This window comes from Rhinolophus sinicus, chromosome 8 (assembly GCF_057876585.1).
Source record: "Rhinolophus sinicus isolate RSI-liver-muscle chromosome 8, RSI-T2T, whole genome shotgun sequence".
Taxonomy (NCBI): Eukaryota; Metazoa; Chordata; class Mammalia; order Chiroptera; family Rhinolophidae; genus Rhinolophus; species Rhinolophus sinicus.
The window spans coordinates 40,623,921-40,648,704 of NC_142508.1; the positions used below are offsets into that span (position 1 = coordinate 40,623,921).

Sequence of the window (24,784 nt, forward strand, 5' to 3'; positions counted from 1 at the left end):
TTTCTCAATTCCCTTTCCAAGGGCCCAGGGCCAAAATGGAGGAGACTGGACTACATCTCCCAGCGCGCCTGGCGGGGGCGCTCTTTGCGCCTGCGCTGCAAAGCGCCCTCTCTGCCTCTAGGGAGTTACAGTTGTCTGTTTCAGTTTGCTTCCCCCCACCACCTCCGAAAGCTTGACCGTGCTGCCTTCTGGGAGGTGTAGTCCGTAGCCGACCGGACTCCAATTCCCAGCGGGCTTCGGGGCGGGAACCCGGAAGGGGAGGCTGGAGAGGAGCGAGTGGGGGAAACCCGCGTAGCCGAGGGAGCTGCGGCGCAGGGAGATGGTGAGAACCCAGAGCGGGGGCCCCGGGCGCTTGAGAGCTGGGGCTGGGGTTCGGGACCAGGTGGCAAGAGGGGAGAGGCAGGGGCTAAGGAAGAGACTGGACAAGGGGAGATCACTTGGGGGAGGGGGTTGGGAGGAATGGGAGCCGGAGGGAGTAGTAAGAGAATGGGGGTTGGGGACGGGTCTTGGAGGTGGGAAGGGAGTCGAGCTTTGGGATTGATTGTAAGGGAGCCCAGAGTTGGGGAAGTGGGTCCCGAATTGGAGAAGGGGCTAGGCGTCCAGGCAGAGGCCCTGAAGGGGTAATTTTGAAGGGTTTAGCTGGGGGACGTGGAAAGGCATGGGGGTCAGAGCTAGATGAATGAGGGGGTCTGGAGGCTTCGAGGAAGAGGCCAGCTTTGGATGCGGTGGATTGGGGCCTCTGTATTGGATTAGGGAGAGGAGAGCAAATTGAGATGGTGGAAGAGAGAAATCAATGGTAGAGTGGTGTGTGGGTTAGGCTTCAGGACTGGGTGGGATGAGGAGCGTGAGATTAGGGGCCGGGTTGTAGTGATAGTTTGCCTGGTCCAGCCAGAGACTCCTGATAAACTGGACAATCACAACTGTAAGATAATATGGCCAGTGGGGCCATAGAGACAACCTTGTGCACTCTCATTTCTCCAGTGGGATTTAGAAAAGTGTAGTGGTTTATGTGTGTGGGCAGCCCATAATTAAGATCTCTTATTCTGCCATTCCTTTGTGACCGAGCTGGGCAAGTCTCCCCTCTCTGAAACTCAGTGCCCTTATCTGTATGTATTGTGGGAATAGCATGGCACGGAGAAGAGGGGAGGTGCCATAAGATCCTTACCCTGGCTAGCAGTAAGTCCTCAGTAGAGCTGTTGCTGGGATGTTCCCCACCCCAGGAATGTGACTGGGTCACAGGTGCTAATGGATTCCCTCCTTTTCAGTCCAGCCCCAGGGGCATTTTCTTAAAATCTGGCACTGATCTGGGCACACCCCAGCTCAGAAGCATGCATGGACTCCCCACAGTGGATTACAGCTAACACTTACTGTTTAGAAAGTGCCTGGCCCTGTTCTTATCTGTTTGTGAGTAGTACCTCATTTAATTCTGACAACATTCCTAAGGTGTAGGTGCTGTTATTATCTTCATTCTACAGAAAAGAAGCAGAGGCACAGAGAAGTTAAGCAACTTTCCCAAGGTCATCCAGCATTGAATGATAAGAGTCAGGATTCACACCTAGGAATCCAGCCTCAGAATCTGTGCTTTCACTGCTGTAATTTAGTTCCCTCTCCTTATACTGAAGTACAATGTCATGAGTAGGACAGGGACTGGAGAACTGAAGCAATACTCAGTTTGAATTTTAGTTCTGCCATTTACTTGCTGTGTGACCTTGGGCAAGTCTTTTGGCCTCTCATCTATAAAATGGGATCAGTAACCATAGGAAGGTTAGAAGGTTCACAGAAGTAAGCATGTAAAGTGCTTGGAGTTAGTGAGTTGTCACTTTTTTGAACATGAATAGAAATCAGACCTGAGAGAGAAGGCAGTAAGAGGGACCAGTGAGTGAGACATCAGCCAGGCTGCCTCCTTTTCTTTCTCTCCCAGGTCGCCACCATATCCTGACTCTTCTAGTTCCCCATCCTCTACCCCTGGGCTCCCACGTCCAAGAGTGGCTCCCCAAGGGGGTGCTCAGAAATTCAATCTGTCCCCATTCCCATCCCTATCCCCAGCCAAATATAAATAATTCACTTGGCAATGCCCAACCTGGCCCAACTCCAGGTATTTCAGTGAAAAGGAAATGTTTCTAACAACTGTGTTCTCCTCTCTCCCAACCTTTTGGTCATTGGGGCCTCACTGGGCAGTGTGGCAACTTTGTAATTCATTTGTTCATTTGTTGTGAGACTTCCTAAATATCACATAAGTTCTCTGGCTCTGATAGGAAAGCACTGGCGTCAGATAGGCCCAGGTTCAAATCGCCAACTTCTGCCGCTGTGTGTCCTTGGTTCACTCTGGGCCTCAGTTGTCTCATATGTAGAATGGGGATACATTCCAACCATGAGGCTCTTGTAAGGCGTTGATGAGGTAACATATATAAAATGCCTAGTGCTTATGAAGCCCTCAGTAAATGGGAAGTCTTTTCATGATTTTTATTCTTTCAAGAAAAACTTATTGAGCATGCACTCTGGAACCAGAATACTGATTTGAATCCTGGCTCCGTCACCCAGCAGCAATGTGACTTTAGGCAAGTCACTTAACCCCTCAGGACCTCAGTTTCCTCTTCTGGAAAATGCGGGTTTATTCCTTGAGTAGTCTACAGTGTTGATAGAGCACCTGCTCTATCAACCAATGTGCCAGGGTCTACCAGGTGGAGGCTGATACCCTGCTCTTGTAGAGCTTGCTGTTGTCACAGCGCTGGGGCAGTTTTGCAACTCTGGTGGCACTTGTGCTCATTTTCCAGGTTTGGGTTTCTATATTACTGATGCATTTTTAGCCTCTCATGCCATCTTTGCCTGCTTGTCATTGTTTTCATGGATTTTTAACACTTTGCCTCCAGCTCTCAGTGAATTATCTGAAATGGTATTGGTTTGGGGAAAAGTTGCCAACCTCCCACTCATCCCTGTTCCTGTATGTCACATCTGGGCACCCGGCGGGGTGTGTGTGTGTGTGTGTGTGTGACACTTTTTTCCCCTTTGTTTGTTTTAGAAAATATGCCTGCTTTCCAAGTTATTTTGCCTTTTCTTAAAATCTTAAATGTATTTTCAACTTGTGCTTGTCTGAAGCTTACTCATATAAAATGATATTTTTACCATTTTAATGGTGTGTTTCTAGCAGCTGTGGTAAAGCCGTATTATTCCTAAAAGCACAGGTTTTCTAAAAGGCTTGGCCCCTCACCTGATCTGTGATGCCATCCTGACCCCTTGATTCAGATCATAACCTCCCCTCCTTATACTCCCAATCCCTCTTACTTGCTATCTTTGTTTCCCACAGTATTTGCCACCTTGACACTATATGTTTATTGTCCCTCTCTCCAATTAGTGTATCAGCCCCATGAGGACAAGGATTTCTTCCTTTTTTTTCTGCATATCCCTAGTGCTTGGAATAGTGCCTGGCACACAGTAGCTGCTCTGTAAATGTCTGTTCAGTTAATAAGTGAGACCCAATACCCAACCATAATAAAGGAATGGTCATATTTTGGCTATTGTGAGGGAATGGGATCAATTTAATTTCAGAATGTGAAATAGAGAGGGAAGAAGTCTTTGGCTGGGTCAGTGATTTCCAAACTCTCAGGTAGTTTCACTTTTTCTTAATTCCAGCGCCTGGATAGTGAGCCAACCATTCCTCAGTGCCTAGCTGGCACTGAGCACTCTCCTGGATTGATCTCAGTGAGTGGTCAACCCACACACGGGTGGGTGCTGTTATTATCTTCATTTCACAGTGGGGGAAACTGAAGCATGGAGGGTTAGGCCCCCTGCCTGAGGTCATGCCCCCAGAATTGGGAGAGCTGGGACGCTGGCAGGCTCTGCCTGGATTCTGTCTGCATCCTAGATCTCTATATCCTGACATGTTGGATTTCGATAATTCTTACCATTAGGGAGCTTTTAGTTGGGAAGGAAAACTTGACGGTGAGAGAGGCCAGCAGACCCTGAGGCCAAAAAGCCAAGAAAGGGCGACAGATGATGGATCAGGATTGTGGACAAATGGTGGCGGGGTGGGTGATGGGGTCAGGAGGGTGGGGGATAGAAGGACCAGGACCAGGGCCCTGGTGTCCTGCCACCAATTCCTGTGTGTCTGTGGGCAGGTGCTCTATGCCCAGCCCTGTGCTGGTGTGGACCCAGACAGCCCCAACCCTGGAATGGAGGCGCCCCAAGGTGGGGCGAGGGCTGTCACCTGAGTCAGCATGGGAGAGGGCTGTCACCTGAGTCAGCCTGGGAGGGTCAGGCATCTGTTTTGTATCATTTTCTTCCTTCTTTCTTTGGTTTATTGTTGTTGATGTTTCAGACGTCTTAAGTTGCACACTTAGTTAGCTTGTTAGTTGTCAGCTTTTCTCTTGTCTGTGCATTTACGGAGACAGGTTCTCCCTAGAGCTGCTGCACAGCTGTCCTAGGCTCTCCCTTTACCTTCATTTGGGGATTCCTTTGGCCTCTCTTCTGGGCTAGATCTTATTTCCTTGATCTGATCACTTCCTTTTTCTTGGTTTACTCCTTCATTTTGGAGAAGCACACCCTCCAGTAACTTCCTGAGAAAGGGTTCATGGACATGTTTTTTGGGTTTTTTTGTGAACTTGCACCTCTTGGAAGGGTTTTAAGCAGGGGAGTGATAGGGTCCGATTTGTGTTTGGAAAGCTCTCACTGGCTAGGATGGAGCTGGAAGAGCTAAACTAGCCCAGTGAGCCAAGTGTGGAGGCTAGAGCAGCTGTGCCTTGGAGGAGAGGTCCTAGCCTTCCAGAAACCCACAGCGTGCAGGAGAGAGAGGCCTTGACTCAGGTCATTCAGCAATGACAGGTGACAGGTGCTGCAAGAGGAGGCCTCAGGAGGAAGAGATCCCATGTAGCTTGGGAGGGCAGCGAGACAGCTCCTAGAGGAGGTGGCATCCTGCCTCAGTCCCCAGAGCAGGATTTCCACAGGTGGACTTGGCTGGAATCAGAAAGCTTTTTCCAGGAGGTCCCCGTTATCAAATGTGCTAAAGGCAGACAGCATGACAGTGTTAAGAATTCGTTCATTCATTCAAACAAATATGCATTGCACACCTACCATGTTTCCCTGAAAATAAGACCGGGTCTTATATTAAGGTTTGCTCCAAAAGACGCATTAGGGCTTATGTTCAGGGGCTGTCATCCAGAAAAATCATGCGAGGGCTTATTTTCCGGTTAGGTCTTATTTTCAGGGAAACACGGTACCATGTGCTAGGGTATTGCATCTCAGACTTAAATATGCGTACGACTGTATAGGCTGGAGCCCAAGATTGCATTTCTAACTCTCCCAGGGCGACCGCTCTGGACACCACACTTACAGTAGCCAAGTGCTTCGTGCTGTCCTAAAAGCTGGGGATACAGCAGTGACAAAACTGGACAAAAATACTGGCTCTGGGGGAGCTTTCATCTTAGTGAGGGGAGACGAGAAACTTTATAAACAAAGTTTACAGTATATTAGACAGTGATATGTGCTAAGGAGAAAATAAATCAGGGAAGGAGGAGAGGGTGTGGCGGGGGCTGCAGTTTTAAATCAAGGAAGTTCTCTTGAAGGTGATTTCTGAGCAAAACCCAGAGGAGGTAAGGGGATAAGTCTTGTGCGTACCTGGGGAAGAGCATTCTGGGCAGGGGGAACAGAGTGCAAAGGCCTTGAGTACTGAACAAGAAGATCCTTGCAAAATGCTTAGTACTGTGTTTCCCCGAAAATAAGAACTAGCCGGATAATCAGCTCTAATGTATCTTTTGGAGCAAAAATTAATATAAGACCCGGTATTATATTGTATTGTATTGTATTATATTATATTATATTATATTAGACCAGGTCTTACAGTAAAATAAGATCGGGTCATATTAATTTTTGCTCCAAAGACGCGTTAGAGCTGATTGTCCGACTAGGTCTTATTTTTGGGGAAACATGGTATACTCAATGAATGAAGCTGCTTGTGTTTCATGAACTTGTGCTGTTTGATTCAAAGCAGTCACAAAGCTGTTCAAAGCGAGTTACGTAGCCATTCTATATCTTCATTTCCTAATCTTTAACATGAGATTAAAAATAGTGAGGTGTGAGAACTGAATAAGTTAATATTTATAGAGCACTAAGAGCAAAGCCTGGCTCACAGTGCACGCTTAAGTGTTAACTGCTGTTGTGATCATTTTCTCTAATATATTCATGTTGGTCATGATTGTTTATTTGGATGTCTGCCCCCTTTCTCATGAGCTCTTCATGGTGAGCTCGGTGTCATCTCTGTGTCCCCAGCGCCCAACCCAGGGCCAGCATGCAGCAGGACCTCTGAATATCAAACTAGAAATGTAAAATGTGGATTCTCCAACAACGGCGTTGATTATGTTGTTCAGGTCCTTACTGATTTTATCTTTTCATTCGCTTTCTTTGGAGAGATATGTTAAGGTTTCCCCTTACAATTGTGGATGTACCAAACTCTCTGTTTTGTTTTTTGTTTTTGTTTTTCTGTATATATTTTGAGGCCATAGTATTAGGAACACTTATGTTGAGAACTTTTTTGTGTAATGGGTCAATTTGTTTTGTCACCATATTTGTCCCTGATACCTTTTGCTTTTGTCAGTTTTTTTTTTTAAGTGGTAACTTCACTCTTCTTGTCTCTTGGTTCATATTTGCCTAGTCAGTCTTTTTCCAGCTTTTTACTTTCAGTCTTTCTGTGTTGTGATGTTTTACAAAAAAAGGATCTTCGTGGAACATTCTTTGAAAGCTGACCTAATGTAGAGCCTTGTGCTAGGCTCAGTGTGTGAGGAGATAGAAAATTCTGCCCCGGTGACCCCGCCGGCTAGGACACAGACAGCACCTGGGTGTAAAACAGAGTTTACACTGCCAAGGCTTCATGAAGTTTTGGACTTGGAGCCACAGGGAAGGGAGATTTGATCCATCCAGTCCCATGCTGTGGACACCATGATGACCTTGAGAGCTCTGGCCCTTCCTCCCCTCCCCCAGGGGGTTTGCGGGTCCAGTAGAGGAGACAGATCCATCCTTATATAGTGGTGATACAGAGTGGGCAGGGCTGGGACGAGGGAACCAACAGGCCCCTCTCGGCAGGCAGGTGGGTGGTTCTACATAGGCAGGGGGCTCAGGGAAGGCCTCCCTGTTAAAGTTACATCTGAGCAAAGACTAGAATGAAATAAGGAATTGAGCCATGTGGAGATCTGGGGGAAAAGCCTTCTAGTTAGCAGGAACAGCAAATCCAAAGACCATGGAAGGGAAGAAGAGCTAGGTGACTCTGAGGAATAGATAGCAGGGAGGCCAGGCTGGGAGCCCTGGTGGGTTAGCTTCTTGGAGGAGGGAATGGCTGAGCTGAGACCACAGAGAACATACAGTGAAACAGTAGATAGAGCCCAGTGATCTGGAATCAGATTCCCTGGGCTCGTATCCCTGCTCCCTGTCACACCAGCTCCGTGTGACCTTGGGCTGGTTAGACAACTTGTCCTGCTTCAGTGTCTTCATCCACACAGTGGCGATGATAATAGCTCCCATTGAGGATCAGGCAGGGCCCAGTATTCTAACTGTTCTCTATGCCACATCATGTACCCACCGGGGTCAACTGAGGGTGTGCAGGAGTGGGGAGGGATGAGGCTGGACCGGTGAGATACCTCGGCTTTTCCCCAAGGTCACTGGAGTGTCCTGGCAGGTTTTGAAAAGGGTGCGGAGGGTCAGATTTATGCTTTAAGAAGACCCTTCTGGCTGTTATGTGCAGGATGGTTGGGAAGCAGGGAACGCTGGGGCAGGCTGGTGGGGGAAACAGGTGATGCCTGGACAGGCACCAGCAGTGAAGCCACCTTTGGGTGTCTCTGGAGTCAGCGTGGCATTGAAAGGACCTAGACCAATGTTGTTCGATAGAAATATAATGCGAAGCGTATGTGTAATTTAAAATCTAGTAATCATATGTAAAAAGTCAAAAGAAAGAAGTTAATTTTAAATATTTAATTAAATTATATCCTAAATATTATCATTTTAATAACTAATCAGTATATTAAAATCATTATGAAGGTATTTCATATTCTTTTCTTGTACTAAGTCTGAGTCAGATTTGGGGCGCCTGGTTGAAAGGACTGAACGACTGAACAGGGAGGTCCGTTTGTCCCCAGGGCCTCAGCCTTGAATGCCACCACAGGCTTAGACTCAGTGCTGCGAGAGCCGTCGCGGGGTTCTGCGATTTGGTTTTAAGAGTGAGGTGATCCCGCTGCCCCGTTTCTCCCGCAGGAAATCTTGGCCCCCAGTGTTCCCAACCAAAGCTGGGCATTCTCAAATCTTTGTGCTCGCTTCCTTCCCTCCCTCCTTGGAGTCTCAATCCCGGAGCTGCTGGTCCCTTTAAATCTCTACTGTCAATCAGGGCTTCTGTATAGAGGGAACGTCTTGTAATAAACCTCTCCTTGAATGCGGTGGCCTCTGTATTGGCCTTGTTCCTCCGTTTAGCAGAAAGTTGGGAATTGTTCCACACACTCTTACACGCGGCTGTTTCCACACCTCCTTCGTCACCTCCCGCCTACTCCTCCCTCTTTCGAAGTTGGGCCCTTTCGCCAAGGCCTTCCTTATATGGGCAAGGCCCCGAACGGCAGCCTCTCATTGGCTGGGGGCGTCACGCGCGAGTCTGTCAACAAAGGGGAGGAGGGAAACAAGTCGCGCGCCCGCCCTCACGACTGCGGGAGGAAAGGAGCAAGGGGGCGGGCCTTCTTTCCCGTAGTGCGCGTGCTTGTGGACTGCCACTTTCTTCCGCAGCAGGGGGGCGGGGCTCCCGGCTGTCGTCTGGGGGTTGGCGGATTCCGGGGGGGGCGGTTACAAAACGTGGGGGTTCCATTCGCATTGATGTGATATTTTAGGGCTTGTGGAAGTGTTTGTGTGGTTGTGGGAGATACTTGGGGTTCCCTTGAGCTGAAGGGGCGCCTTGGGATTTGGGTTTGGGTTCTTTTGTAACGTGGTAGGTTCGGTTGTGTTGTAGGGGTCCCCTTTGGGGTTTGGGATGTTTTGTGGGTCTATGATTTGGGAGCTCACAGAGAGACTTAAAAGCAAAGAATCCAGGAGTACCGATTCTGGAGCCAGAATGCCTGGGCTTTCTCCCGTCTCGCTTTCTTCCTACCTGTCTGATTCCAGATTTGGGGTTCAACCTTTCTGTGCCTAATCTGGGAACGGACTAATACACTACCTGCCTCTTTTGACCGGGAGGATTAGCAGCAGGATTTGTTAGAATGGTACCTAATTAGCTTTCAGTGAGGCTGCAAAAAGGTCTGTTATAACAAATGTCTATTGTAACATTGGTAGGGTTTCTTTGGGAATATTTGAGGGGCTCCTTTGCTTTGAGAAATATATAATTTGGGATTAGTCTTATGTATGAGGGAGCTTTTATGTTTTAGTGAGTTCTTTTGCAGTTTGGGGGCTTCTGTGGAACTAGGGAATACATGTAGAGGTTTAGGAAGAGTTTGAGGTGAGTGTAAGATTTCAGGAAACTGGTCTTTAGGGGCATCTGTGAGATTTGGAAATTGCTGTGTATGTTGGACTTCTTGGTAGGTATGGGATCTATGTGGGGTTCATTGAGATTGGGGTCTTCTGTGCTGGAGGGAATATTTATAGGTTTTTAGGTTTAAAATAGGATTTGGAAGCGTCTGAATATTTTGGGGGGACATTGATATTCTGAAGATAAGGGTAAGAACTAATTGGAGAATTTCAGGAGGTGGTCAGGTTGCTATCGAGGGATAGCATCTATAGAAATGGTCTTTGCTTAAGACCATTAAGAGAGTCCTGATAATTTCTGTTCCTGGACATTATTGAGAGAGTCCTGTTAGTTTCTGTTCCTGGACATTTAGATGTATTGGTGGTTGGGAAACTTAGCCATCTATAGGTTTTAGGGGCCATATGGTGATTGATTGACTTTAGCAAGGAATTGGAATTTCGGCAGGGGCTGTAAGTATTTGAGGGATAGGTGGGATTAGGTATTATGGAGGTAAAGATTTGTAGGATTAGGACTCTCTTTGTGACTGGTGTCTGTTGGTGTTTGAAGGCTGTCTGGATTTTGAATGGTATCTACAGAACCATGAAGTGATGGGGTTTTAGTGGTGTTTGTGGAATTGCTTATAATTAGAGGGACAGTCTATACTGCAGCGGTCAGCAAACTTTTTCCATAAAGGGCCAGATAATGAATGTTGTAGGCTTTGCAAAGCCATATGTTCTCTGTTGTAACTACTCAACTCTGCCATTGTAGTGTGAAAGCAGCCATAAACAAATGAGCATATTTCAATAAAACTTTGTTTGCAAAGACAGGCAGTGGACCAGATTTGGCCCTCGGGCCATAGTTTGCTGACCTGGTCTATAGGCATGTGGAAGGTTCGAGGTTTGGAGGGAATTTTGGTATCTGGAAGAAGGGCCAGGGAAGGATTGATACGGGAAGGGAAAGGACATGGTTGCTCCCTGTTGGTCCTGCAGTGGAAAGTGGTCATGTCCGACTCTATCAGAATTACCCAGATTAGGTCATGCACACAAAGTTCTTGTAAAATAAAGTGGTCATTATTGAGAGAGTCCTGAATTGAAAAGTCCAGAAAGCAAGTATGATGGCCTGATTTTGCACTACGTAACCCTTCCCCACTGTGAGCCTCAGTTTACTCGTGTGCATCTTGGAGAGGAGACTAGATTAGAACAGGCGTTCTTATCCCAGGGGTCTGTGGCTGTGCTTAGGGGAATTACCGGCACAGTCTGTTCAAGTGTGTGCATTTTGCTGGAGGAAGATACACAGCTTTGAGAAATTCTCAAAGATCCCCACAACCTGAACAAAGTCAAGAGCTAATTTCTTAAGGGCCTGTCTGGCTCTGACCTCAGATTTTCTTCGCCTGCCCAGCCCACTTCGTTCCTTCCTGTGTTGGCTTAAGCAGCCATAGCTGTGGGCAGGGCTGGGAATTTTTGTCTTTTCAGGAACTGGCTACTGGGTGAGCAAATAGCAAAAGGAGGAGCTATATGTTACTTGGCCTTGTCACTTAAGTTTAAGGGTTAAGGCAGCAGGCCTCTGGATCAGGAGTGAAGGCAGTCAGCCAGCGAACCTTCCTGATCTGTAGGGTTGGAGCAAGCTGCCAGCTGCGGACTGGCTCTGGGTGTTGAAAGAGCAGGTCCTGTCCCTCTGCAACCTCACCTGTGCAGTGGAGCAGCAATGGAGTTCTTGGTGGCCTAATTAGGTCTGTTCCATCAAGAGAGGTTGAGGTCTGGGTGGTACTAGAGGGCAGGCTCCCCCAGCTCCCCAACCTCCTCTTTCCTGTCTCCAGGTGGCCTGTGGCATCCCCTACCACCATTTAGGCAGTGAGATGCAGTGAGCCCTGCCTATCTGCCACCATTCCCCAGAATGGACCGCAGTGGCCTCCTGCCCTTCCAGCTATGGTGCCCCCGGCCCTTTGGCACCTACTCACAGAACCAGCCACGTCCGCCTTCCGCAACCCTCAAGCCATCCGCCTGCCCTGAGCCAGGCAGTGGGGCGGAGCCAGACCGTGGGCCTTCACACTCAGAGAACACACCCCCCGCTTTGGCCACGGAGGCCCCCGCCTCCCAGCCTGCTCCGCTCCTCTCCGCAGCAGCTGCTGGCGACGAGGGTCGAGTCCTGCTGGACACATGGTATGTTATCAAGCCCGGGAATACGAAAGAGAAGGTGGCCTTCTTTGTGGCCCACCAGTGTGGTGGCAGCAGCCGGGCCAGCTCCATGAAGGTCAAGGGGCACTGGGGCAGTGACAGCTCCAAGGCCAAGCGGAGGAGGCGCTGTCTTGAGCCTACTAAAGCTCCGCCAGACCCAGGAGGCCGGGAGGGGCCCCCTGCTGCTGAGGGGACCCCAGCCTCAGCCAGTGAGGACGTGGACCTGCTCTCTGTGGCTGAGATGGTGGCCCTGGTAGAACAGCGGGCAGCCCTGGCCCTGCAGAACTACCCACGCCCTGGCACCCCAGCGCCTGTGGTCTTTGTGTCAGCAGAGCAAGGCGGGCCTGCCAAGGGGCTGGGGTCTGAACGACGGTCTGGTGGTGGGGACTGCAGCCGTGTAGCCGAGGCAGTGGCCCACTTTGAGGCCCAGCGGGACAACGCTCCAGCCAAGGGTCTTCGCAAGGAGGAACGGCCTGGGCCAGGCCCCGGGGAGGTGCGCATTGCCTTCCGGATCTCCAACGGCCGAGAGCCCCGTGCACCAGACGGCAGCTTGCCCAATGGGAGTGGGGGCCGGCCTGGCTGTGCCTACCCTGGCAGCCCAGGGCCTGGGCCCCGAGCCAAGGACAAGATCACCTGTGACCTGTACCAGCTCATCAGCCCCTCTCGAGACGCCCTCCCCAGCAATGTGGAGTTCCTTCTGGCCAGGGCAGACGAAGCCAATGAGGGGGAGGCCCCAGCCCCTGCCAGGCCCGAGGACACTCCTCCGGCTCCCCCTCCACCCCCTGCCCGGGACTGCGGAGCGTCCGGCTTCCACGTGGATGTGGTGGTGACGGGCGTGGTAGATGAGTGCATCTTCTTTGGCAAGGATGGCACCAAGAACGTAAAAGAGGAGACAGTGTGCCTGACGGTCAGCCCTGAGGAGCCGCCCCCACCCGGCCAGCTCTTCTTCCTCCAGTCCCGTGGGCCAGATGGGCCCCCCGAGCCACCCCCAGCTGACTCGCCAGCCACTGCACCCGGCCCGGACGATGCCGAGGGCACGGCAGACACTTCCCTGTGCCGCCTGTACCGGCATGTGTCACATGACTTCCTGGAGATCCGCTTCAAGATCCAGAGGCTTCTGGAGCCGAGACAGTACATGCTGCTGCTGCCCGAGCACGTGCTGGTCAAGATCTTCAGCTTCCTGCCCACGCGGGCCCTGGCGGCCCTCAAGTGCACCTGCCACCATTTCAAAGGCATCATTGAGGCATTTGGTGTGCGGGCCACAGACTCGCGTTGGAGCCGTGACCCACTCTACCGGGATGACCCTTGTAAGCAGTGCCGCAAGAGATACGAGAAGGGCGATGTGTCGCTCTGCCGCTGGCACCCCAAGCCCTACCACCATGACCTGCCTTATGGACGTTCCTACTGGATGTGCTGCCGCCGAGCCGATCGCGAGACACCTGGCTGCCGCCTGGGTCTGCATGATAACAACTGGGTGCTGCCCTGCAATGGGCCAGGCGGGGGTGGTGGCAGGGCTGGCCGGGAGGAGGGGAGGTGAAGCCGGGGGAGGGGGGGGGAGAGCCCACCATGCCCACCCCTACCCCCTCCCCCTGGGAGCCAAGGGCCAGGACTGGGTCACTGCCCATACCCAGTCCAGGCAGCGTTGATCCCCCGCCAGAACTGAGATGGGATTCAGGGGGATGACTCAAGAAAGCACTCTGATTGACTGACCCCTATTGGTTTTCTACTCTTCAGACCCAGGGCCGGGGACCCTCAAGAAGGAGGGTGTTTTTTATCATCATCTCAAGTTTCTTCTCCATTTAAGCCCCAGCACCCTTCCTGCCACTCTCTATACCCCAGGGACCCACCAGCAGGGAGCAGATGGCAGCTAATTTTGGTACTACTTAAGGGTTCCCCCATCCTGGCCCCCTCCACTCCTTCCCCCAGCTGTCTCTGGAGCTGTGTTCTCCCAAGAGGCTGCAGCACCCAAGGCTGGTACCTCCCCAAACCTACCGCACCACAGCTTACCTCCTCTTTAGGAACTGGGGGCCATCCCGTGACAGATCAAACTGGACACGTTTTATGGCAGCCTGCCTGCCATATCTAGATGTTTTCCCCATTAAAACAAATAAAAATCACCGTTTTCTCCTGAACCTCAAGCTACTAGTCTCTCCACTTCCCCCAGAGGGGAAAAAAAGAGTTGAAGTATAAAAATTTCCCTCCCCCCATTATTTAAGCTATTGTATCACTTCCCTTCCCCCCTAAAAAAAAAAGCTGTGAAGCCCTTTGCCTCGCTCTCGACAGCGTGGGGGGCCAGCGGGCAGGGACTGTGGGTTTGAATTTCTGCGTTTTTTTCCTTCTGCTCTGGGTACTTGTTCAGGCATTGGGGTCTCTACATCCCCAGCTATATGTGTTTCTTTAGAATCCTTTGGTCAATTGAGACCTTAATTTTAAGGCAATTTGGTCTGGGGTGTTATTGTTTGTTCTTTTGGGGGTTTCTTGTTCTTGTTTTTTCATCCCTGTGGTTCTGGAATCTTCTAGCGTGTGGCATCTGACCAGTTTTGAATTGGTCCTTTCTATAAAATCCATATTTATAAGGCTGGGCCCAGACTGGTTTATGTGTTGTTCAGGGAGGGTGTTTGGGAGAGAAGGGAGTCACGGGCCTGTGCATGGTGAGATGGAAAAAGTTGAGAGAAAAGGATCCTTAGCCAAGTCCTTTAGCATGAGATTATTTTTGACTCTTCGTCTGTGTCAGTTTGGACTCGAAAATCTCAAAATAGTAGTAGCTTAAACAACATAGTTTTAATGTCTTTAGAAATCCAGTGTTGGGCAGGTATGGTGGCCCAGCCCCTTCTAGCTCACTATTCCATCGTTCTTTGTGGCCCTCATCCTCATGGTCCAAGATGGCAGCTAGAATTACAGCCATCACCGTTCTGCAGGAAGGAAGCCCTCTTCCACCCAGAGGAGCACACTATACACCAGATCCGCAAGTAACATCATCTTGTTCAACATTGTTTCATTATAACATTGATGAGGTGCCATAGGAATTTAACTCTTGTTTATATCAATTAGCCTGTGGTGAAACTGGTTTTGTTATGTTATTTTGCTTAAAGTTGCAGAACTTATTGACAATGTTAAGTGAGGACTTACTGTACTTCTGTGTACAGCTCACTGGTTAGAACTTAGCCATATGGAAGGGCTGCAGCGGAGACTGGGAATGCAGTCTTTTAGCTGGGTATATTATGCCCAACAAAAAACTCTCTTACTAAAGATCCCCGTAATGAAAGCTTTAAAATAGTCACTTAATTTACTAAATAAAACAGGGGGGAGGGGTTAAGACATTTAAAAAATTCAAGTATAAAAGGAGAGGGAAAATACAGTCTCTGATATTCTTATCAGGGAATCAAAATTTCCAGAGAGGCTAGGATATATCATAGTAGTTATTCAATACTTAGAGTTTAGAATCAAAGAGAGCTGGGTTTGAATCGTGGCTTGGTTTTGTGGGACTTGTTTCCTGTGGAGGGAGGGCCAGAGTATTTGGACTCTATTGCTGAAAAAGGGAAGTAAAAAAATCTTAAAAGAATCAAATAGCCAATAAAATACAGTTAAGGACACACTAAGCTGAAAGTTTGAGGGAAAGATATATGGGTCCTGAAGTCACTTTTGCTCTGAAGGTATTTGCTGATGTGGACAAATTTGAGTTTCCTATTCGTAGCCTTACAAGCAGGGAGAAGTCAAGGCCAAAGCCTGCCCAGGTGGAGAATCTAATAGAAATTGGGATCCCATCGAAATACAAGCTCAGGTAAGCATGACCTGGAAGACTGCCGAGATGTGCTCAGTGGTGAGCGGGGCACAGGACCAAAGGGAAGGAAAAAGTGGACCTGAGAATTGACGGTGACAGGCGCGGGTTTGCAGTCTGGGTTTGCATTACGTGTTCAGCGTACTTCCAGTTGACATGTCTGGCAGAAACAAACATAAATCTTCTGGTGGAAAGGACTGTCATCTAGAATCCCCACAAATAATTTTTAGACAATGAGGAGTACACGGCCAAATACCCAAACACGCATGGAAATAAACCAGCATGAGCAAGAACCAGCAGAAACACCACCAACAACAGACCCACAAAGGCTTCAGATGATGAGACTGTCAGCCTCAGATTAGATACAAGAGTTTGGAAATAACTGCAGGGAATCCAGAACTAAATAATGGCTTAGCAGATAGGAAAGGGAAAAAACCCACATGGCTGGGCTAAACAGCAAACTAGACACAACTGAAATAAGATCTATGGAACCAGAGATAACATCTGAAAAGTAGCAGAGCCAAAAAGAAAAATATGAAAGGCTACAGAGGATAGAGTGAGAAAGTCTAATATTTAATTGGCATTCTAGAATCAGAAGAGAATAGTGCAAAGATATTTAAAGACAATGGTTCCGAATTCCAGGCTGGTGATGAAAGATCAGTAAATCCAATGAGTCATAAGCAGGATAGATTTTTAAAAATGTACACTGAGACCGAGACACGTTGCAGTGAAAGGGTCTAGCTGCGCAGTCTTCTGCAACAGATTTCTCTGGTTTCTTATTCTGAAAAATGAGAATACTGATGGTTCCTCAAAAGACTGACATGTGAGTGCATCACATCTAGAGTGCTCAACAATTGTGCTTATCAGAACACCTAGTGGCCCCTTATAGCATGAGGATGGGGGACCCCAAGTTTGGGGGACGAAAGGGAGGTGAGGAGAACACCTTGCCAAGCAGCAGCCTCATCTGTAAAATGGAGCTCACAGTCCTTACCCTGGATTTGTGCAGAAAATGTGCATCAGGCCCCTTGCCCAGTGCCTGGCATGTAGTACACTCAACCAAGACGTCTTGGCAGCGGCATGGAGGGCTGGGAATGTAACAACACTGCTTCCCGTCTCTAACATGGAGATGATGGTCTCTACCTCGGGGATGGCTGTGAAGTAAAGGGACATGGTACACTTTAAGTACTTGGCACCAGGTCTGCCACACAAAAAATGAACAAATAGGAATCTCCCTGTGGTTTGAGATCCTCTTGCCACCTTGCTGAGGTCTGTCAATTTCCCTTTCTGAACTCTGTGGACTCCTGCCAGTTCCACCTCTTTGTCTGCTAGGATCCCCTCCCCAACCCCACTTGAACTTGCAGCCATTTAAAAGCTTCAGGAGGAGCTTTTTGTCAACAAGCTCTTGGTCCAGCACAGGTGAGTTTGGAACGGGAGTAGGACATGGGGTTAGGAGCACAGCTGCACGCGCAAATCTGGGCTCTGTAAACAAGTGGTTCATAAACCTCAGACCCGACCCTCTCAGCTGCAAAGTGAGAACCAAAATTGTACCTACCTCAGGATTTGGGGGAGACTGAATTGATACATATAAAATGTAAATGTCAGCTACTGTAGAACGCGAATCTAGGACCTCTATCCTTCTCATTAGGAATCCTAAGGTTCAGCCCCTGAATTCTCAAGTCTTTTCCAGCCTTGAGTTGGCTCAGGAGGCCGATGCTCACCGTTCACTACTTAATAATCCTCCATCCTGGCCTGACATCCCTGCTACCTACCAAAGGCACAAAACCAGCAGGCACACAGCCCAGCATAGGACTCCTTTTCCAGGCGCCCTCCGTGTAAGTTTTCTATGGAGTAGGTTTGCTAAGCAGCCAGGCACGCACCACACTGTAGCCTTAAGGACAGCATGTCCAACTTTGCTGATCACAAGACTGCCTCAGGTACTTGTTACGGAGCCCCAGTCCCTGCCTGGAGTTCTGATTCATTAGGTCTAGGTGGAACCTGGGAGTCTGCATCTTTTAATAAGCACCCCCGTTGAGTCTGACGTGAGGGTTGAGAAATACTTCCTCAGGCCATCACTAGAGTTGCAGTTACACCCACCATCTCACACTCCTTCCTCTACCCACAACTAAAAGGGACAGGATAGTTTGGCATAACTAGTTGGCAGTGATTCTAGGTCTGTCACTCTTTCCATAAACATAAACTATCAAAACCCAGTGTTTCCCAAAGTATCTTCTGAGGTACCATAGTTCTGTGAGGTGCTGCCCCAAAAAAGCGGTTCTGTGGTGAAATACTTTGGGAAAATACTGCCTTCTGTCTTACCCTTGAAAATTCACATTATGCAATGAAATTCTTTTAATGTTGTCTCGCCCCGCTTCTTTGATCCCTTTTTCCATGCAACACGTATTATGCTAGTTCTGCAGAATACGTTTTGCAGAAACACTGGTTTATCGCCCATTGGATCTGGCAGTCTTGAGTTCCCAAAATTTGGCTTTCATCTCTGTTCCTGCCTATGAGCACAGCCTCTGTGGGCCTCACATGGCTTGGACTGGTGCAGTAGCGAGGCTGCCATTCTGGAAAACGAACTGACACAAAGATAAAAGCCACAGAGAATTCATTTGGTTGGGTGGTGGTGCTGGTCCATACGCCAGTCCATGGTTTGCTGACTGAGAACAGCGTGTGGCCCCTGTAAACCTTCAGCCCAAGTGTTTCCCTCAGAGCAGGGGCCAAGCTCTTATTCCTTTGGCTTTCACCCCACAGTGGTCTCTTCCAAGTCTTTGAAGAGTGGCACCTTGAGATAGTCAAAGGAAAGACGGTCTTCCAATCATAACACAAGCAGAGCCAAAATGAAAAAGAACAAGCCGGCACACCCGAGGCGGGCCCGGCCTGAGCTCCACTGGCTCCAGGGGTCCTGGGCACAGCCCTGCTGGGCGCTGCTCCTTCAGTCAGCAGGGCAGGCTAGAGCCCCAGGTATTCAGCCAGGAACACGGCGAGGATGCGGCTCAGGTTGTGGACCGTGGGTGGGTGAAGGTTGGCCTCAGAGTCATCAGGCGTGTGCCAGACAGAGGGGAAGGGCATGGAGATGAGGTGGAGCACTGGGACGCCTGCAGGGGCAAGAGGGGACTCGGTCAGGTCCGCAGCTGAGCCAGGACCCCAGGCCTTGCCCACCCCCAAAACATACTCTGTCCTGGCACTTAAAGAGCCTGAACAATGATTTTAAGTGTGCGAGGGTACATGTTAGTTTAAAATATATATCCAGTACATCTACTGTTTTCATAACAGAAACTCAAAACAATGGATTATGGAAAGACCAGAAGAAAGGAAAGATGTCTGATCGTCCTCGCCAGGTCTACGTTATTAGGTATACGTTATAGTTAACGCTTATAAAGTACTTATTCTTTTCCAGGCCTTAGTCTAAGACTATACATATCACACCCACTTTCTCCTTGTAATAACCCTTTCAGGTGGGTACCGTAATTCCTGCCACTTTACAGCTGTGGACACAGGCACAGAGGCAGGCAGAGTGATTTGCCTAAGGCTCCACCTCTAGTAAACAGTCAGGATTTGAACCCAGGCCACCTGTTTCGAGTGTCTGCGCTACACTGCGTTCCCATCTTCAGAACACTTTCCTCTGCATTTGTCCACGTTTGCTAAGTACCGGTCACTCCACTAGACAGGAGGCAGGCGGATTATGGCCCATCGCTGTGTCCCTGACATCTCACTCGGTACCTGCCTTGGGAAGTGTTCACTGAGTGAATCAATAAAGAAGGCATTGTATGAAATGCATATTTGTTGAATGCGTAAATTATGGAGTAAAAGTTTTAAAAGCAGTTTTTAACACTACATGCCAAGCACCGTGTATTTCACATACCTAATCCTTTCAACTCCATGATTATAAGTATACATATAGATGTGTTTTGTATGAATGCCTCCATTTTCCAGAAGAAACGGGGGCTCAGAGAGGCTAAATAATTTGCCTTAGGTCAACTGGTGGCTAAATTGCATATTCTAGAACCCAGAGCTGTTCAATTCTAAAACCTATGTTCTGAACCCCTCTACCAGATGTCTTCCATCCTGGCCACGCATCAGAGTTATCTGGGAGTTTAATAAAAATAACGCAGAGGCCCAAGCTTATGGTTTGATAAGCCTGAAATGTGACTGGGCATTTTTCGAAACTCCTCAGATGATTCTGCTGGGCTGCCTGGGCCTTGGAAGGCAGGGCTAGAAGAAACTCTTCAATCACTGAGGCACAAACAATCCTAGGTCACATTTCTCCAAAGTGTGTTACGTGCTGGGCACTGGTGCACGAAACGTCTTTACATTTTGTATGAGCACATTCAGTCCCCTCAACAAGATAGGGGCTGACAGGATCTATTGTTATGCCCATTTTACAGATGAGGAAATCGAGACACAAAGAGGTTAAGCAACTTGCCACCAGACTTCCACCCTGGGAAGAGGCTGGGCCAGGTCCCATCTGTGACTACCTTGGACCCCTGCGCCCCACTCTTCCACAGCAGGTACCTCGGCGGAGGAAGGGGATGTGGTCATCTTCCACAGAGCCAAAGGGTTCCCCAGGCTGGAAGTACATCACTTCTTGGGGATGAGACTGTAGCAGGTTCAAACGGTGCAGGCGCTTCTCTGGAGGCGGTGGGGATTAGAGAACAACGGTCAGCCCCTCAGAGGTCAGAGGTTCCCCTGGCTCATAAATCAGGAGGGCAGGGGGTCTGAAAGTAAGGAACTGGTGATCATCCCCCAACAAAAATGAATGTTGGTTACTCCTTACTGCAGGGGTACCATGTTCCCAGTCTCATTTAATCCCCTTGAGTCTAGGAGGGGGTACTCCATTTATCATCACCAGTATGCCCACTTTACAGGTAAGAAATTGAGGCTCAGAGATGAAGCCACTTACCCACGTTCACACAGATGATAGGGAGAGCCAGAATTCGAACCCAGGGCTATCTGACCCCAAGCCTCTGTAATCACTATACTGTGGAGCTTTCTGTGTTGTGGCCTTTGTTTCAGTGCCTTAGAGAGAGGCTACGAAGTTCATGGGAAGGCTGGATAACCCCTTACAGGACAGGTGGCTGCCCGTCATGTCCTGCGGCATCCCGAGCTGGAGCCTGCCTCTACCATCACCCTTACCAATGCTCCTTAGCCGATGGAACCAGCGGGCTGTGCGAGGGAAGTGACTGTAGAAGGTCGGATGGGGGGCTCCCAGGAGATCAAGAAGTATAAAGAGCTCCTAGAGAGAGAGGCCAGGACTGGAGAGGCCAGGTGGGATGCTGCCAACCTTGCCTTACCCCCTCCCTCCCTTGCTAGAACCCAGAGGGGCCGTTGTCTTACAATAGCCTGGATCCTGGTGGGGCCAGGACTGTGGGGTGCAGACTCCATGAGCTGGGCCAGGTGCCGGGAGCCATAGAGAGAGTCCTTGGGTCCCCACTCCTTCAGCGCCTCTTCACCATCCAAGAAGAGCAGCTGCAGGGTCACCGGGGCTGCCTGTGGAAGCCGGTGGTCAGGGCCAGCTCAGTGCCAGCCCTCGCCACGACCCACCCCCATTTCCTGCCCGCTTGCACAGCTGAATGGGACAAACTAAGTCTCCTCATTCACAGAGCGTGGTGGCCTAGAGTACAGACTCTGAGCCAGCTGCCTGGGTTTAAATCCTGGCTCAGCCACTTCCTGGCCGAGCAGTCACAGGTAAGTCACTAACTTCTTGAAGTATCAGTTTCCTCATGTAGAAATGGGGTTAGTGGGCCAGCCTGGTGGCTCAGGTGGTTGGAGCTAGGTTGCTGGTTGATTCCCACATGGGCCAGTGAGCTGCGCCCTCTACAGCTAAGATTGTGAACAACTCTCCCTTGAGCTGGGCTGCCGTGAGCTGCTGGTGGCCAGCAGCCAGCGTGTGCTGCTGTGGGCTGCTGTGTGTTGCCATGAGCGGCCGGCGGCCAGCGTGAGTGGCCGGCAGCCAGCGATAGCTGCCATGAGCTGCTATGAGCGGCCGACCGACAACTGGCTGCCGACTGACTGCCTCAGAGGGGGGAGCGCAAGGCTCATAATACCAGCATGGGCAACGGAGCTGTGTCCTACACAACTAGACTGAGAAACAACACTTGAACCGGAGTGGGGGCAGGGGAGGCAGAAGAAGGGGGCAAAAAGCAGAAGAAGGCGGGGGAAGAAATGGGGTTAGTAACAGTTCTATTCATAGGGTAGGATTTGAATCCAGGTCCCAAAACTGCCTGGCATATACTAAATAAGGGTGAAGCTCTGATTATTGGGTATTCTTCAAGCTTGTTTAGAAAAAGAGATCCACAAATGAATAATTATACAAATAGTGAAATGCAGTTGGGACAAATGCTTGCGGTAACTATAGGATCCTGAAAGAACACAGGAAGGGGGTGGGGGATAACCTGGCCTGGGGAGAACGTCTGGTCTCTTAGAAAGGGATGTTTGCACTGAGGATGAGTGGCAGCTGGCCTGGCAAAATGGAGCAGAGGGAAGAGTGTTCCCAGGCACGGATGCAACGTGGACCAGAGCTGGGGCCAGAGAGGTTTGAGAAGAGGCCTGAGGAGTCAGCAAGAGTCAGGGAGCTTGGGCTTTGGGACACAGGGGTTTAAACCATGGAAGAAAGGGCCTAAGCAGGGGAGGTGCATGAGGAGACTTGTGTTTTCATTCATTCATTCATTCCATACATTTTTATTGACATCCTACTTTATAGCAGGCAATATTCTGGGCTCAGGGAATAGAGAAGGAAACAAAAGCAGCCAAGTCTCAGCCTAGATGGAACTTATTCTAGTTGGGGAGACACAGATACATCAACATAAAGCACCATAAATCATGGGATAGTGACAGGGAGCTATGTTAGAGTGGTTGGGAAGGCCTCTTTGAGGTGATGCTGGAGTGGACACCTGAATGAAGGATGGGAGCCAGCTAGGAAGATATCTGAGGAAAGCACATTCTAGGCAGAACAAATAGCAAGTGCAAAGGCCCTGAGGTGGGAGTGAATCTTGTGGGTTTGAGGTATACGGAGGTGGTGGGTGGCTAGAGTGGACTAGAGAGGTAACAGGACACACATCATGTGTGCATGCATGAAGTAGGAGCTATGGGAGGGTTTAGGGCAGAAGAGGGACACGATCTGACATTCAGGAGGTAGAAAGATCCTTGTGACTTTGCGTATGGAATGGAGGCAAGACCAGGTAAGGGAGAGTGGTGGCTTCAACCAAGGTCATGGCTGCCTCTGCCCTCCATCCCACCCTATCCCTGCTCCTCACCTGATCTTTGGCCTTGCTAAGCTCCTGGTCGAGGGCCTGGGCCAGCTCCAGTAGCAGGGCGCAAGGCACAGCTGAATCCGTGGCCCCCACAAAGGGGGCTGACCCAGATGGAAAGAGCTTTGAGTCATAATGGCAGGCAAGAGTGAGGTGACGGGCAGCTCCTGGGTCCAGTGTGGCCACCACGTTGGCAAAGTCCAGTGGCCCCAGGGGCGTTGAGGCCGTGAAGGGGTCCAGTTCCACATGCCAGCCTGCTGTCAGGGCCCGCAAAGTGGCCTCCAGGAACTAGTGGCAAGAGAGAGGTGGGAGGGTGGGTGGGAACTGGGGAGGAGGTCGGGAGAAGGGCCACGTGACCTGAGCCATGCAGAGCAGTCTGGCTGATTCACAAGTCCCACTTTGGTTTAAATCATTCCTTTGACACTTCTGCTGAGTACCTACCAAGTGCCAGGTGTGGAGCGACCCTGCTTCTTGAGGCCAACACTAATCACAGCTCACTCTTCAGTAGCTGTGTGCCAAGCCCTGTTCTAGGAACCCTATGGGATAGGGACTGTCAATGGCTCAATTTACCAGTGAGGAAACTGACAGAGAGCTTAAGAAACTACTCCAAGGTCACACTGCAAGTGGCTGAAGTGGGTTTTGAACTCAGGCACTATTAAAATGACTCTTGATGCTTTCTGGGAGGTAATAAAGGGATGTCTCAGCACCAGCTCCGGAGCCAACCTGTCTGGGTTGAAACCCTAGGTACAACATTTATTAGCTGTGGGACTTGGGCAAAATACCCAACTGCTCTGGGCCTCAGTTTCCCAATCTGCATAATGAATATCACATAGGTACCCACCTCATAAGACTGTTACTTGTGCCTAGCACATAAGCTTTCAGTGAGGGCAGTACAGCCTAGTGGTTACTCTAGAGTCAGATACGCTCCACTCAAAACGTAGTGCTTCGGGATCTTGGGCGGAAAGCCTATTTCCCATTTCCCAACAGTCTGTGGAATCAGGTGTGGCCCTTTACCTTTCTGACTTGGAGATTGCCTGGGCTGCCCGGGGTCCGCACAACCAGCAGCGGGCGCAGATAAGTGTTCCAGAGACGCTGTGGGTCAAGTTGCCCCACCACCCTCCGCATTCGGGCTTCGGGGAGGCTTCCGATCAATGGACCCTTGGGGGACGGGAAGAGCAGAGCATGAGAACAAACCCCATTCCGACGCTACCCCGGACGCCATTGCCCTTAAGAAGCCGGGTTCCTCTTCCTAATCGCAGCCTCCAGCATCGGAGGTTTCTAGGATAAATCCTAGACGCAGGAAAAGTCCCTCCGAGCCCATCTGGTCCAGCCCACCCCAATCCTGAAGGGAAATCGAGGCGCAGCGAAAGGAAGGGACTTTTCCAAATAGTTGACTTTAGGATTAGAACCCAGAACTCCCAGTTTTACTACTCTAGACCCTTCCTCTTAAGGGGGAGCCACTATTACAGAACAAGTCTGAAGCCTCATTCTATTGACAAGGGGCATGCGTCTTTATGACCGAAACCGCGGCACCTGCGGCTAGGGCTACACGATAAAGCCACGTCAACCTGAGACGTTAGGAAAAGGGAGACGGGTAATGAGCGCCCGCGCGGTGGCCGCGCCCCCGCCAGGCCTTACCCGCAGCTCCCGGCCCGTCGGCAGCTCTTCAGTTCGGCGGTGCCAGCCGCTCCAGATGGTGTAGAACGCGGTGGCCACGGCCAGAGCCAGCAGCAGCAGGGGCAACAGCTGCACCCGCGGTAGCAAGCGGCGACTGGGCGGTAAGGATGGCTCCAAGAGGCCGCGTTCCCCGAGCCGTAGCCGGGACCGCCCGCGGCCCCCGGGACGCATGGCAGCTTCGCCCTGAAACCGGTCCCGGACCGCGGATCGAATTTAGGCCCAGCCAAGTCCCACCCCATAGAATCACCGGACCAATGAATAACAAGAGCGGCTGCACCATTCCACCCTCCCGCGAGCAGTGAAGCCAATGGGGACTTTCGTTCTGAGGACCCGCCTCACTGTCTCCCTGGGGCTTTTGGCGTTGGTTCCACTGAGGGTTGCACAACCCAAAAGGGAGCAAGAAGGAGTAGGCTCCGCCTCAGCCTTGGAGGGGAAGCCTATGAGAAGC

The 24,784-nt window shown here is 50.2% G+C and overlaps 2 protein-coding genes across 7 annotated transcripts; one reads left to right on the forward strand and one right to left on the reverse strand.

Moving 5' to 3' along the window:
- Positions 1 to 209: 209 nt before the first annotated feature.
- FBXO46 (F-box protein 46) lies at positions 210 to 14,213 on the forward strand. Of its 2 annotated transcripts, none has more exons than XM_019754869.3 (2): positions 210 to 322; positions 11,274 to 14,213. In XM_019754869.3, exon 2 carries the CDS (start codon positions 11,351 to 11,353, stop codon positions 13,166 to 13,168), a length of 1,818 nt encoding a protein of 605 aa, XP_019610428.1. In that variant the 5' UTR covers positions 210 to 322; positions 11,274 to 11,350; the 3' UTR covers positions 13,169 to 14,213. The 2 variants fall into 2 exon arrangements, with proteins under 2 accessions (XP_019610428.1, XP_074170237.1); XM_074314136.2 differs by lacking the exon at positions 210 to 322 and adding an exon at positions 8,814 to 11,186.
- Positions 14,214 to 14,495: 282 nt separating this feature from the next.
- Positions 14,496 to 24,743, reverse strand: QPCTL (glutaminyl-peptide cyclotransferase like). Of its 5 annotated transcripts, XR_016021992.1 has the most exons (9): positions 24,298 to 24,737; positions 23,674 to 23,817; positions 22,666 to 22,947; positions 20,747 to 20,899; positions 20,546 to 20,645; positions 19,925 to 20,041; positions 17,726 to 18,507; positions 16,401 to 16,560; positions 15,962 to 16,190 (listed from the first exon to the last, which is right to left on the reverse strand). XR_016021992.1 is itself a non-coding variant. In XM_019754872.3 (7 exons), exons 1-7 carry the CDS (start codon positions 24,505 to 24,507, stop codon positions 18,450 to 18,452), a joined length of 1,101 nt encoding a protein of 366 aa, XP_019610431.2. In that variant the 5' UTR covers positions 24,508 to 24,743; the 3' UTR covers positions 14,496 to 18,449. The 5 variants fall into 5 exon arrangements, 2 of the variants coding, with proteins under 2 accessions (XP_019610431.2, XP_019610429.2); XR_012490015.2 differs by having other exon boundaries at positions 15,962 to 16,560; XR_016021991.1 differs by having other exon boundaries at positions 16,401 to 18,507.
- Positions 24,744 to 24,784: the final 41 nt, after the last annotated feature.